The 12,547-nt window shown below is 39.8% G+C and overlaps 1 protein-coding gene and 1 long non-coding RNA gene across 2 annotated transcripts; both read right to left on the reverse strand.

The window, feature by feature from the left end:
- Nucleotides 1-5,045: 5,045 nt before the first annotated feature.
- Nucleotides 5,046-7,484, reverse strand: LOC311298884 (serine/threonine-protein kinase pim-2-like; the record flags this gene model as incomplete). Its single annotated transcript, XM_084422212.1, has 10 exons — nt 5,046-5,126; nt 5,243-5,332; nt 5,467-5,554; nt 5,649-5,790; nt 5,968-6,147; nt 6,253-6,631; nt 6,855-6,905; nt 7,054-7,148; nt 7,326-7,409; nt 7,457-7,484. The coding sequence occupies 7 exons, from the start codon at nt 7,482-7,484 to the stop codon at nt 5,687-5,689; spliced, it is 921 nt and encodes a 306-aa protein (XP_084278338.1). The 3' UTR covers nt 5,046-5,126; nt 5,243-5,332; nt 5,467-5,554; nt 5,649-5,686.
- A 68-nt stretch (nt 7,485-7,552) lies between these two features.
- Nucleotides 7,553-11,125, reverse strand: LOC311297778. Its single transcript, XR_014628880.1, has 4 exons — nt 10,597-11,125; nt 8,350-8,427; nt 7,991-8,158; nt 7,553-7,646 (listed from the first exon to the last, which is right to left on the reverse strand). It is a non-coding gene; the product is annotated as an uncharacterized lncRNA (long non-coding RNA).
- Between the last annotated feature and the right edge of the window lie 1,422 nt (nt 11,126-12,547).

A 12,547-nucleotide genomic window follows, 5' to 3' on the forward strand; every position in this document is an offset into this window, starting at 1 on the left:
AACCTGATTTTGTAAACGCCGACGTTTCTCAGGATTGACACGATACGGGTGCTGTTTAATCGGCATGTTGTCACCCACATCGATGTCATGCTGTAATATGTGTGTTTGGGACGGCACATCTGAAAAGAGTAAAACATAACGATTAATTAGATTTACAACATCTGTACGCTGTGAACAGGGTAGATGCAAAAAACAGGAATCAAGGTTAGCAAGCATTTCAGAGTTGTTTAACCGGCCCTGAACTGTAGCCAGAAAAGGGCTCTCAATACCACAATCAACTTCAGAACCGGACAGCAACTCCCAGGCCTCAGGGACAGTTTCAGCTCCAGATGTTACCTCAGAGAAATCAGGCACCTGAAAAGCACTACAGACAGGAGAACACACAGTTTGAGGCTGTTCAGCATTGAACAAAGCCAGAACCGACTTTACCTCCCCCATTTTTATTTCGTTTTGACTTTTTGTTTTCAAATTCAGTTTAGTTTTAATTAGTTTTTAAAGTGGGTTTGCTAGTTTAGTTTATTTTTTATTTTTTGAAAATGCTTAGTTTTAGTTTAGTTTTTATTAGTTTTAGTGTTTTTTTGTAATTTGGGTTATTTGTCAGGGGCAAGATTCAAAAAGTACTTTTTCTGACCTTTTTGAATCTTGCCCCTGACAAATGTATCTAAAATTTTAGATTTAGAATTTTAGAAAATATTTATTCAACAATAACAACACCAGTACATAAAATGTACATATGGGCACAAATATATATGTAAACACTAAACAGTCTCAAGACTCCGCAGTAAAGTGCAAAATGTGTAAGTGACTGTGCCAAGAAAAAAACGAAATAACGTTAGCAAACAGACTAAAGAAGACATACATGAACCGCATGTATTCAACCCATTTTTGAGCCACACAAGACATTTCTGTCAGATTGTGACGACAACCACAACCAAAAACTGCATTTTACCTCAAACTTGCGACTATTTAACTTTCTAAAGAAGGCGCAATCGCTTCTCGGGTCGACATTAACACACTGACAAAATTATATTCAGAATTTAAAATATTTTTATACCACTATTTAATGTGTGATTGTGTAAAGGTGTTCACGAGATAGACATACCAACCTTTCGCGAACTTGCTTTCAACGTCGAACGAACACTCGTTCTCATGGAGACGTGGTGTGCACGGAGGGGAGGGGCTGTGTGTGTGTGTGTGTGTGTGTGCGTGCGTGAGCATGTGAGAGACGCATGAGTGACAGAGAGACGGAGAGAGAGCAGGGAAAGGAAATGCAGCTGAACGAATATGCTGCGTGTTTTAAATAGCGTTAAAAAAATGAAAGACCTTGACAAAGACGTAAACTAAGGACATTTACTCTATAATTTTATTTTATTTTAGTTAGTTTGGCCAAACACACATTACAGTTTTAGTTAGTTATCGTTTTTTGGTAATGCCTCGTTTTTTTATTTTTATTTCAGTTAACGACAATGTTTTTTCCCACCTAGTTTTCGTTTTTTCGTTCGTTTTCGTTAACGATTATAACCTTGGTCAGGAGTAGCTACAATATAGTCCCTGTCACTAACCTTCTTCTCTATGACATAAGGGCCACTATAGCGTGCTTGAAGACTAGAACCAAGGATAGGTAAAAATACCAACATTTTATCCCCAGCCTTAAATTGTCTAATCTTGGCTTTTTTGTCAAACCGACCTTTCATTTTGGACTGAGTAGCAATCAGATTTTTGCTAGCCAACTCACAAGCCCTGTGTAACTTGTAACGAAAAGAGCTGACATAATCAAGCAAATTTTCTTGTTTGAACTCACTCAACCAATTCTCCTGCAGTAACTTTAAAGGGCCACGCACATTATGAGCAAACACTAAATCTGCTGGACTAAAACCCGTAGACTCTTGCACAACTTCTCGAACGGCAAACATCAAGAGATGTACCCCATCATCCCACTCCTTTTCAAATTCAAGACAATAAGCACGGAGCATTGATTTAAGGGTTTGATGAAACCTCTCCAGTGCACCTTGACTCTCCGGATGGAAAGCACTTGAGAAGCGGTTGGGTGATGTTCAGCTGATCGGCCACCTGTGCAAAAACACGAGACATAAAGTTTGTCCCCTGGTCAGTTTGAATTACCCAAGGGAGTCCAAACAATGAAAAGAACTTAATTAGTGCCTTTACAACAGCGGGCGCAGTGATTTTACGCATAGGTATAGCTTCAGGAAAACGCGTTGAGGCACACATAATGGTCAGTAAAAATTGCTTACCGGATTTAGTACGGGGCAATGGACCCACACAATCGACGACAACATGATCAAATGGCGCATCTACAGCTGGGATAGGATATAAAGGATATGGCGGTATGGGCGGATTTGACTTCCCAGAGATTTGACAAGTATGACATGTTTTACAGTGTAGCTTCACATCCCGTTTTAACCCTGGCCAAAAAAACTGTCTCAAGATACGGTCATACGTTTTATTAACCCCTAGATGACCAGCTAAGGGATTATCATGTGCCAAGCTAAGTATTTCACCACGAAACCGACTTGGTACAACAATCTGTGTGACAATGCTCCAATCATCCTGTGCAGAAGCGTACGATGGTGTCCATTTTCGCAACAGGACATCATTTCTAATAAAATAACCCGTAGCCATATCTGCCAGCTTTTCCTCAGAAACAACCAATTCGAACAAAGAATTTAGTGACTGATCACATTTTTGTTCAGAAATCAGATGCTTTCGAGACATATGCTCACCCCCAACTCCCCCCAATGGCTTCTGCAGCTCTAGTGAACTGTGCACACTTCCTTCATCTGACGCTGTGGAATCGACATCAATAAGTGTAGAACGTGCGATAGTGGTAGAGCTACTGTCAAATGACAACTCAGACTCTCTATCTAGATCTAACATAATGCCATCCTCTACATTTAAGACATCACACTCCTTAGTTTTAGCCATAGCACGTGTCACAGCACACACCGGAAACACGGTAGGGTATTTCTTCTGTAACTCATCCGGGCCTTCAGCAACCAGAGGAACAGCAGTGACCTCAGGGTTTACCAGAATTTTTCCGCCAGCCAAATCATTTCCTAAAAGGAAATCTACTCCCTTAATGGGAAAGGTGTCGCACGCAGCCACCGCGACTAGACCGGACACCAAATCCGACTCGAGCTTAACCGAGTGCATGGGCAAATGAACAAACTTCATTCCAAAGCCCTGCACTAACTCACTACAGTTTAATGAAGTTTCATTTGAAAGAGGCAACACACTTTGAAGAATAATAGACCTAGAAGCCGCTGTATCACGTAAAATAGTTACTGGAACTTTTACGCCGCTATTAGTCAATGAAACGACACCCTTCATAATAAAAGGAGAATAAATGTCCAAATCTGCACATTCGGACTGAAAAGGGCGTGACCCTGAAGGGGTTTCGATCAACATGACAGGTTTGGGTTTCCTTTTATTCAGCAAAAAACAATTGTTGATCAAATGCCCACGCTTTTCACAATAAGCGCACACAGGCGTCTCACCTTAGCTGCAGTATCTTTAAAATTGTCCTGCTCGCTAGAGTACACTTGCGTGACAGGACCACGCTGTGATGGAGAGAAAAAAGATTTCTCAAAACTTTCTCTGTGCGTCAGAACATATTCATCTGCTAATATAGCAGCAGCAGACACCTTAGTCACTTTTTGTTCATTCAAGTATGTTGCAATTTTGTCCGGTAGACAATTTTTTAATTCCTCCATAAGAACCAAATCGCGAAGCTGATCAAAATTTTTCACGTCTTGTGCAGAACACCAACGATCAAAAAGTGCAATTTTCTCACGACCAAACTCAACATAACTCTGGCCCTCAATTTTCTTACAGCTACGGAATTTCTGCCTATAAGCCTCAGGAACCAGCTCATAAGACCTTAAAACTGCAACTTTCACCTGATCATAATTTAAACTTACTTCAGGTGAAAGAGAAGCATACGCCTCCTGGGCTTTACCCGTAAACACACACTGCAGCAGGAGAGGCCAAATTTCTTTTGGCCACTTTAAGGTCGTCGCTACTCTCTCAAATAACACAAAGTATTTATCAACATCTCTCTCAGAAAAGGGCGTAATTAAACGAATGCATTTATTAACATCATAATCCATCTCCGCCATGCCAACTTCACCGCCCACCGGTCTAGCTCCTCTGAGACGGACCGACTCACGTCTTCCTGTCTCCTCTATTTCCAATTTACGCAGCTCAAAATCATGCTTAAGCTCTTTTTCCCTGAGCTCTAAACGCCGCATTTCTACATGTAGCTCTAATTTACGCAGCTCAGGATCTGGATGCGCAACCGCACGGGAAAATACAGAGCTCACGGGAGGGAGCAGTTCTTTTTCAGCTAATTCAGTGTGCACTTGAGATTTGATATTTTGTTTCTTTTCTTGTTTTGAGATAGGTATTTTAAAATGAGTAGCAATAGAGAGCAAATTATTCTTAGTACATTGTTCAAATTTTGAGTAAATCAAAATCCATAATGAGACCGAAAAACACGCAGTCGAAACGAGAAAAAAAAAAAAAAAAAACACGTCAAGCCTCAAGCCGCTCAAGCCGCCTCTCTCGGACTGTGATGGCCTTCGAACTCCACGCTGAGGTGTGAGAGAACGCCTAGATCCTGAAGAAAAATAACAAAAAAAACAGCGTTGAAGCTCATTGAAATAGTTGTTAATTCTCCTACCTCACTTATTGACATTATTGCAGGAGCAGCTGTCTTTAAAAACTATGAAGAATGCAACTGATCATGGACTCACTGGATGAGGATGCCCGACCTTTTCTGCTCCCGGACTGTGATGGCCTTCGAACTCCACGCTGAGGTGTGCGAGAACGCCTAGATCATGAAAAAAAAAAAAAAGCGTTGAAGCTCATTGAAATCATTTTTCAAGACCGCTGCTCCTGCAATAATGTCAATAATTGAGGTAAGAGAATTAACAACTATGGAGAATGCAACTGATCATGGACATGAAAAAATGTACTAGCCAATGGCGATTCTATTGCCAAGGTGTATGTAGAGGGTTGTAAAAAAATGGCTGACTCTGGACTGAATGCTTCTGATGATTCAGAGCTTGTGGGTGAACGGTGAAGCGTTGGACGAGAACATCCAGAAACTGAAAAAGGAACAGGAAGGTTGAAAGACTTTGTTTTGAGCCCAGACTTAAAAATACTTTATATTCCATTTGCATTGTGAGCAAGTAAAGTAGAATAAATAAAAACATGAAATTACTGTCTGAAGATGCAGGACTCTCTGGTTGTCTAATGGCGGTGTTAGCCAGTTCTGGGGGTGCAGGTAACTGGAGCAGCATTGCATTTTGTCCTGTGGTTGTTAAAAGAAATTCCAAAACCAGAAGCATCAGCAACTTAAATGACAGAAAAACTCATATTGCCAACCATTCCCTGAAGTTTGATGACTGAATTATACCACTGGACCAGCCCAGCCATTTTACTCACCCCTATGTGAGAGCTTAATCTTTGGCGGAGGAACCGGAAGCAACACTGTATCCTCTTGACAAGAACATGCACAAGATAACGATGAATACTAATGAACACAAATTTGAAAATCTCAATACAAATAATCCAGAATTGAAGACAAAAGATTATAATCCTCCTCTGCCTGTTAAACGTCCTCACACCTGAAACTGATCGAGTGAATCTCCTCAACTTCTCCAATCTAGTGAAGATCACGATGAAACCATTGATGTTGTAACATCTGCTCTAAGCTGGGGCGTTTAGTTGGATCCCGGGCTAGACACTGTCTAATCAGATCCATGCAGTCTGTACACATTTTAATAAGGAGAGAGCTGGTTAGTCATGACCATGTGACCTGGCATTTTCGCTATACGTTGCTGAGCTATATATAAAAATTCTGACACACTTCAACCTTTAAACTTTCTGTACAAATCGTTTGCTTTATGTGTGTGTTTATCAATGCTACCATAATTATTCACTCACATTTGGATAAGTTGCGGTTCTGAAATATAACTTTGGCTTGTGTGATTTCCGTTCTATTAAGAAAAGGGAGACATGCGTTCGACAACTCGTACAGCAACACTCCTAGAGACCAGACATTTGCTGGGACGGCGTGGAATCGAGGTTCTGTAAAGACTTCAGGTGGGCAGTAATCCGGAACTCCTGTAAGAAAGACATTTGCACATTGTTGAGCTTTTTTTTTTTAAAGCATCATCAAATAATTAGTAAGTCACTACCTTCAGGTTTCCACACTCCCAAAATGCTCACCCCTGTATATGTTGCTCTCGTAGCCTTCACTACTAAACAGCTGACCGCAGCCAAAGTCTATCAGCTTGAGGTCTGTCGTGTCTTTCTTCAACAGGAAATTCTGCGCATGAATGTCATTATGGAAAACACCACGATGGATGCAGTGTTGCACTGCCCGCACAGCCTGTATCATGACGACCCGTGAGAACCAGTCACTCCAAGGTTGACGAATGATTGAGTCCAGCAAGCTCTCGCAGGGTTCGGGATACTCCATAACCAGAGTGAATCCTCTAGGATCTTCAAACCACTCGTACAGTTGTATGACGAAGGGGCTTATGGATTCTCGCCTCATCAGCAGCAGCAGCGCCACTTCTGTAACGAGAGGTTCGGGATGCCCAGGCTAGAGAGAAGATGCAGACAGAAGGTTTGCTGGGTAAAAATCTGAAGAAAACATCATTTTGAAATGTACTATTCTTGGATCTTTTTAGATGCGTTCAAAAGAGCCTTTTCAGCTCAAAGTTATTTGTTGATCACATTTATACCCAATGCTTCCTACAGGTGTATTAACTACAGTAATCTGCACTTAAACAACTCCATACACATTCAGGTTTTGGCCAACTTACAATATTAAGATAGCGATCGTTGTTAATCTTGCGCATCCGCTTGATGGCAACCTGCACACAAAAAAACCCAGTTTCAATGACAGTAACAGTATTCAAGCACCTGACCTTGTAGTAAGTATTAAACCATCTGTAAATTGTTTTAAATGTGTTTTTTTACGCATGCAAGAGCAAAATGTTTGTACAATTCAGTAAGATTTACCTTTTTGCCATCAAATTTGCGTGTTCCCAGGAACACTTTGCCAAATCCTCCGGATCCAATCATCTTTTCCACGTCATAGAGAGACTCAAAGGACTCTGAAAAACAAACAGAAAAATATGAGACAATTATTAGCTTGCTAGATCCATTGTTTTATTTAAAAAATATCAGTTCTGGTGGAAATCGGACATGTTAAAAACTTGACTCAGTTATGCATGAAATAGCAAAATTTCTCTCTGTAGACTTTACACTGCCCAGCCTTATTTCAGTCTCACCTGTTGAGCTCTTGTTCACTGGAGAAGCCTCCACGGCACCCTGAGCAGTTCGGCCAGTTGATGTCTCTGTTGGCTCGACAGGAACTTGACCCGGCAGCGGAGGACACAGAATCCTTTCGAGGCTGTCGGACCCCTGTTGGTTTGGGCTCTCCGATCCATCGCCACTCCAGCTCCACTCAGCACAGTACGAGCCTCGGCTGCTCAGACTCAACGGCTCTCTACATCTCCTCTCGACATGGGCCTCAGGGCTAGACCAAGGTGAGGATGACGCGATGCCCGGAGAAGAATCTCTGGAAGCAGTTCTCCAGGATCTGGAGCGGCCTGAGGATGGAACATTTCAGACATCAAAAACTGTTTTTTTTTTATTTATTTTTTTTATAATATTAATTATCAATGTCACATCAAATTGTTACTTTGGTTTCACTTTATTTTGGTCCCTTTAAGACATTCTATAAGTAACATTGCACCTACATGTCCACTAACTCTCATTAGTAGAGTATTAGTAGACGCTACTAGAGTATTAGTAGACAGTAGACTTTCCCCCATTATAATAAATAATATTATAATGGGGGAAATAATTTTAATATTCTGTAAAAACAAGCCTTATTTTGAGTGGAAAACAAGGTAATACTGTATAAAATAATGTTGGAGAAATAATGATTTACCATTAATTGGCTTGACGCCGGAGTGATCTGGAGCAGGTGATGATGGTTCAGGAATAAAAGGCTCCACAACATTCACAGCACTACTGGAACAGCAGCAGAAAACAGCCTTCAAAGCCTTACAGATCCTGAGGAAACAACCAGGTATCTTCCTACGTTCTGGAGATATTTCTGAAATGAAGAAGAAACAAATGAAAACAACTATTAGACCCATCTGTAGTTGAAAAGGTACTTATAGTCGACAGAATGTTCAAAAGGGACCATCAAAATAAAGTGTTACCGTTACTTTAGTTGACAAATCAGCCATTGAAAATAGAAATAGAAACTAAGCTATTACTTCTTTATTAAAAACCTATTCTGACCTCTGCGAGAGTGTTTAGACGAAGTGGACGGACGTCCATCATCTGGGTTCTGCTTCGCCCTCGTCCCGTGAGCCTGACCTGTGGACACAGAAACAGAAAACTCAGAAGACAGACAGAGATGTTAAATATCCAGGACGATCCTGGCTCTGGGTCGGGTCTGGCAGCGGCAGAGGTGGACAGTAACAAAGTACATTTATTTGAGCAGGGACGGACTGACAATCTGTGCGTTCTGGAAAAGTCCAGAACGGCCGTCCAACCGAGGGCCGTCGGCACAACAAAAAAGTCTAATAAAGCGATATGAACAGCCAACAGCAGGGACACTAATACGATCACTTATATGCTACGTGTAAAAAAAAGATTCGGCCTACTAGCCACTGACTTAATAGTTTTATAAGGCTTACCTAGCTATTGCACTTTTAAATTTGCTTACATTATTATTTGAATAGTTATAAGTTATAGTAGGCTATATAGCAGTTGCGTCTGATAAACATCAAATGGGAAACGCTCAAAAAGCGGAACGAAACTTGTTTGATCTGTGCGCGGCCAAAGCAAGCAGGGCTGATCTCGATAACGCCAACATTATTACACAGAGCTGCGCGATCCACTGAGAAGCATTTCAATTCAGCGCAGAATTCTCTATCTCTATTATAAACCCACAGATGACTATGTGATTTAAGTTAGTTAAAAGACAGATGAACAGGCGAAACATTGTTCCAAGAACAAACCAGTTAGAAAACATTTCACTCCACAACTTTACTGTAGTAAAACAAACTTTTTTTGGCAGAAATGTGCCTGTATATATTCATATTAAAAATGCTTTTATATATAGTCATGTTATTAAAGTTATTAAGTTGTTATTAAACGTAATGTTATTAAATGTAATGCAGTAATGTTTTTGTTTAGAAGTTATGGCAGTTTATTTATTTTGCATTTATATTAATACTAAATATTTGTTTTTGATAACACATATATAGGTTTATAGAGAAAAAGAAAATCAATTTATATTGTCATAATTTTTCAGGAATTGTTTAAAACTGTCTGAACCAGACCCAGATCTCAAGATATTTTATTATTTCGCATATTATGGTGAAAAGTAAAAAATAAAGTTAAAGGTAAAGTTAAAAAGCACCATGTTATATGTATAATAAATATTTTTGAGTATAACAAACAAGTAGCCCTTCTAGATTATTGTATCCCTTGAGGTAGCCCACAAATAGGTTGGAGACCACTGGTAAATAGTAACTATATGTTTTATAATTACAAGTTTGTGTAATTTGGGGTTTCTGTGGTCAGTGACATTTCATTATTTGTATTTTATTTTCAGTGCAGATGTAATGGCATTGTACACATTTTTTGTTTTTATTTGAAGGCTGAGGCTTCATTAATAAACACAAGCCCAATTATCATGATTGGTTTTGAGATGTTACTTGCTTGTCTGATAGGCTACAGTATGTGGCATAGTATCAGGACATCCTGGCTAGTGTCTGTAGCGCACGGCAAGGGGCGAATGGCCGGATGATGGGCCTATTTGGGAGAAAGTCCAGGGCTGTTTTTTAGCCCCAGTCTGTCCCTGTATTTGAGTACTGTACTTAAGTACACTTTTTGAGCATCTGTACTTTACCTGAGTATTATTTTTTCTGGAAACATTTTACTTTAACTTCACTAACGTACATTTGAAAGACAAGCATCGTACTTTTTACTCCACCACATTTCTGTCAAGGTCCTTGAGTAGAAAGTAGTTGGATTCTGACATCAATCTGATTTTCATTTTCAACGTTGGGTTTGGTCTTCTTAATGCACATTTTGTCATTGTTTTGGAGCACACTAGCTTATAACAGTGGCTGACATAGTCATACTAAAAGCCCCAAAACTTTAAATAGGGCACTATTTGAGGGAACAGGGTGTCCGAAACTATTGTGGACGTTATTGAGAGCACTTATTCAATCTCACATTCAATCCCACTACAGGAACTGTGTTTTAGAAATACATTTCATATTGATATGAGGGTAGGCAGGCATAGATTCAGAGGCATAAGGTACTGTAAGTATCACAAACAACAATAATAAAACAATGCATTGACATTAATTTACTTTTGATACTTAAGTACTTTTAAAAACAAGTACTTCTGTACTTTTACTTAAGAAAAAATCAGTCTTTTCAACTTTTACTTGTAACTGAGTAGCCTAATATTTGACCAGTAGTATCTGTAACTTACTTTCATTCAAGTAAGGAAATTGTGTAACTTACTTTGTCCATCTCTGGGCAGCGGATCCTGATCACGGTCATCACCGGGTCTCCAAACCTCCTGACCAGCCGTCTGAGAGAAATAAGCAGCTCTCCTGCAGTGATCTTAGGATGGAATATTTCACATATCACATCGTTAGTAATATTATAATAATCAATAATCAATGTCTATGGTCAATTACAAATTTTTACTTAAATGTTACTCAAATTCAAAACTTTATTTCGCATGCAAGGAATCAAATAAATGTGATCTGGGTTCTTCAAATTAATGTAGTCAGGCCCCGTCCACACTACTGCGTTTTCGTTTAGAAACGGAGAATTAAACCGAATACGATCTCCGTCCACACCAGCGTTTTAGCTGCGTATTAGAATTGATCTCCGTCCACATTAAAACGACTGAAAACGCGGATCACGTGACCATTCACCAACACTGGGCATGCGCGAGCCGGTGTAAACACAACTTCATTGATAAAATTATCCCACCATGCGCTGGTTCTTCCCAGGTTAACCCAAAACCGACGCTCCATGTACACGGTCGACACCGGGAATTGTCAAACGTAAACTATTTTATCGGGAATTGTCAGTTGCACACGGGAATTGTCACATTGTCACTGTTTTACCGGGAATTGTCACAGATCGCTCGAATAATAGCTTGCCTCCGACGCATGTAGGCAGTTAGCATTGTAAAATACAGAATTTACTTGCACAACAGCTGCTAGAAAAGATATAGCCTACGCCATGACTGATGACACCCAATTATAGATCCGAGCGTGAGCTAAAGTCCTCCGTTTTGACCCGTCCACACTAAAACGCCCTCCGGAGATTCAAAACGAAAAACGGGTCGGCAGCGTTTCTAAACTTCTCCGTTTTGGGTCTCCGTTTTTGCCGTTTTTGGACGGGAGGTGCAAACGTAGCAAAAGGTCTAACGAAAACGCAGTAGAGTGGACGGGGCCTCAGTCATTGTACAACATCATTACCATAAACCATAAATGAAAAATTAAAGCACTCACCTCCTCTTTCGCCCATCATAAGATTGTGAGCCGACACCCTCCTCCAAACTACAATAAAATCAATACAACACAACACAACACAATACAATACAATATAAATCTCCTCAGAAATACTCCCCTGAAAAAATCAAACAAACAAATAAAAGTAACAAGTTATTCTCAGAAATTATATGACGCTTTAAAAATGTAAAGGATATATTCTCCGATGTCTTTGTAGAATAAAAGTATAAAGAGCTTCAAAGTCTCAAATTTCGAAAAAGCCTCAGCAAAAGTCTGTTAATTCGCCTCGTCTCTCAACCAACAGACAGCGGTCGAGCGTGAAGTGTGCATACATGCAGATTTCAGAATTCAAAAAACGCGTCGCTATAGCAACTAAAATTCGAATCACTGCATGCACGCCCAGATTCAAGTGTAAATATAGGCAGAATTCATAACACGCGTTATCGGTTCGAGTGTAAATATATATGCAGTCAGAATTCATAACCTTCATAGCAACTAAAATTCGATTTCACGCATGCACGCGCACATCGACTCTGATTTATTAAATAGTTACACATTTAATGTTGACGTTTTCTTTAATATGATATTCATTCTTTCAGACCAGTTGTATTATTAAAACCCGTGGAAAATGCGCGCAAAAAGGCACTAGGGAGAATAAATCGGACATCATATAAATTAATTAAATTGGCCCTTTTCCGCATATATAACCATCAAGGCCAATCAGCTTTCACTATCACTAGTGCGTCATCCAACCGGTTAGTAGTAGTGGTGAAGAAATCTAAATTATTGTTGAATTTTCTATTAAAATTGTTCACAATTGCTACCCAGTTAACTATAAACTTGCTAAATTTGCCCCCATTAAATATCAAACTAAAACGACAGATTGCATTGTGGGTTTAACCTGATGCAGCAAAAGATTTGTTGATTACAGTGAAACTTTTTTT

Source organism: Rutilus rutilus (genome assembly GCF_951802725.1).
Source record: "Rutilus rutilus genome assembly, chromosome: 10".
Taxonomy (NCBI): Eukaryota; Metazoa; Chordata; class Actinopteri; order Cypriniformes; family Leuciscidae; genus Rutilus; species Rutilus rutilus.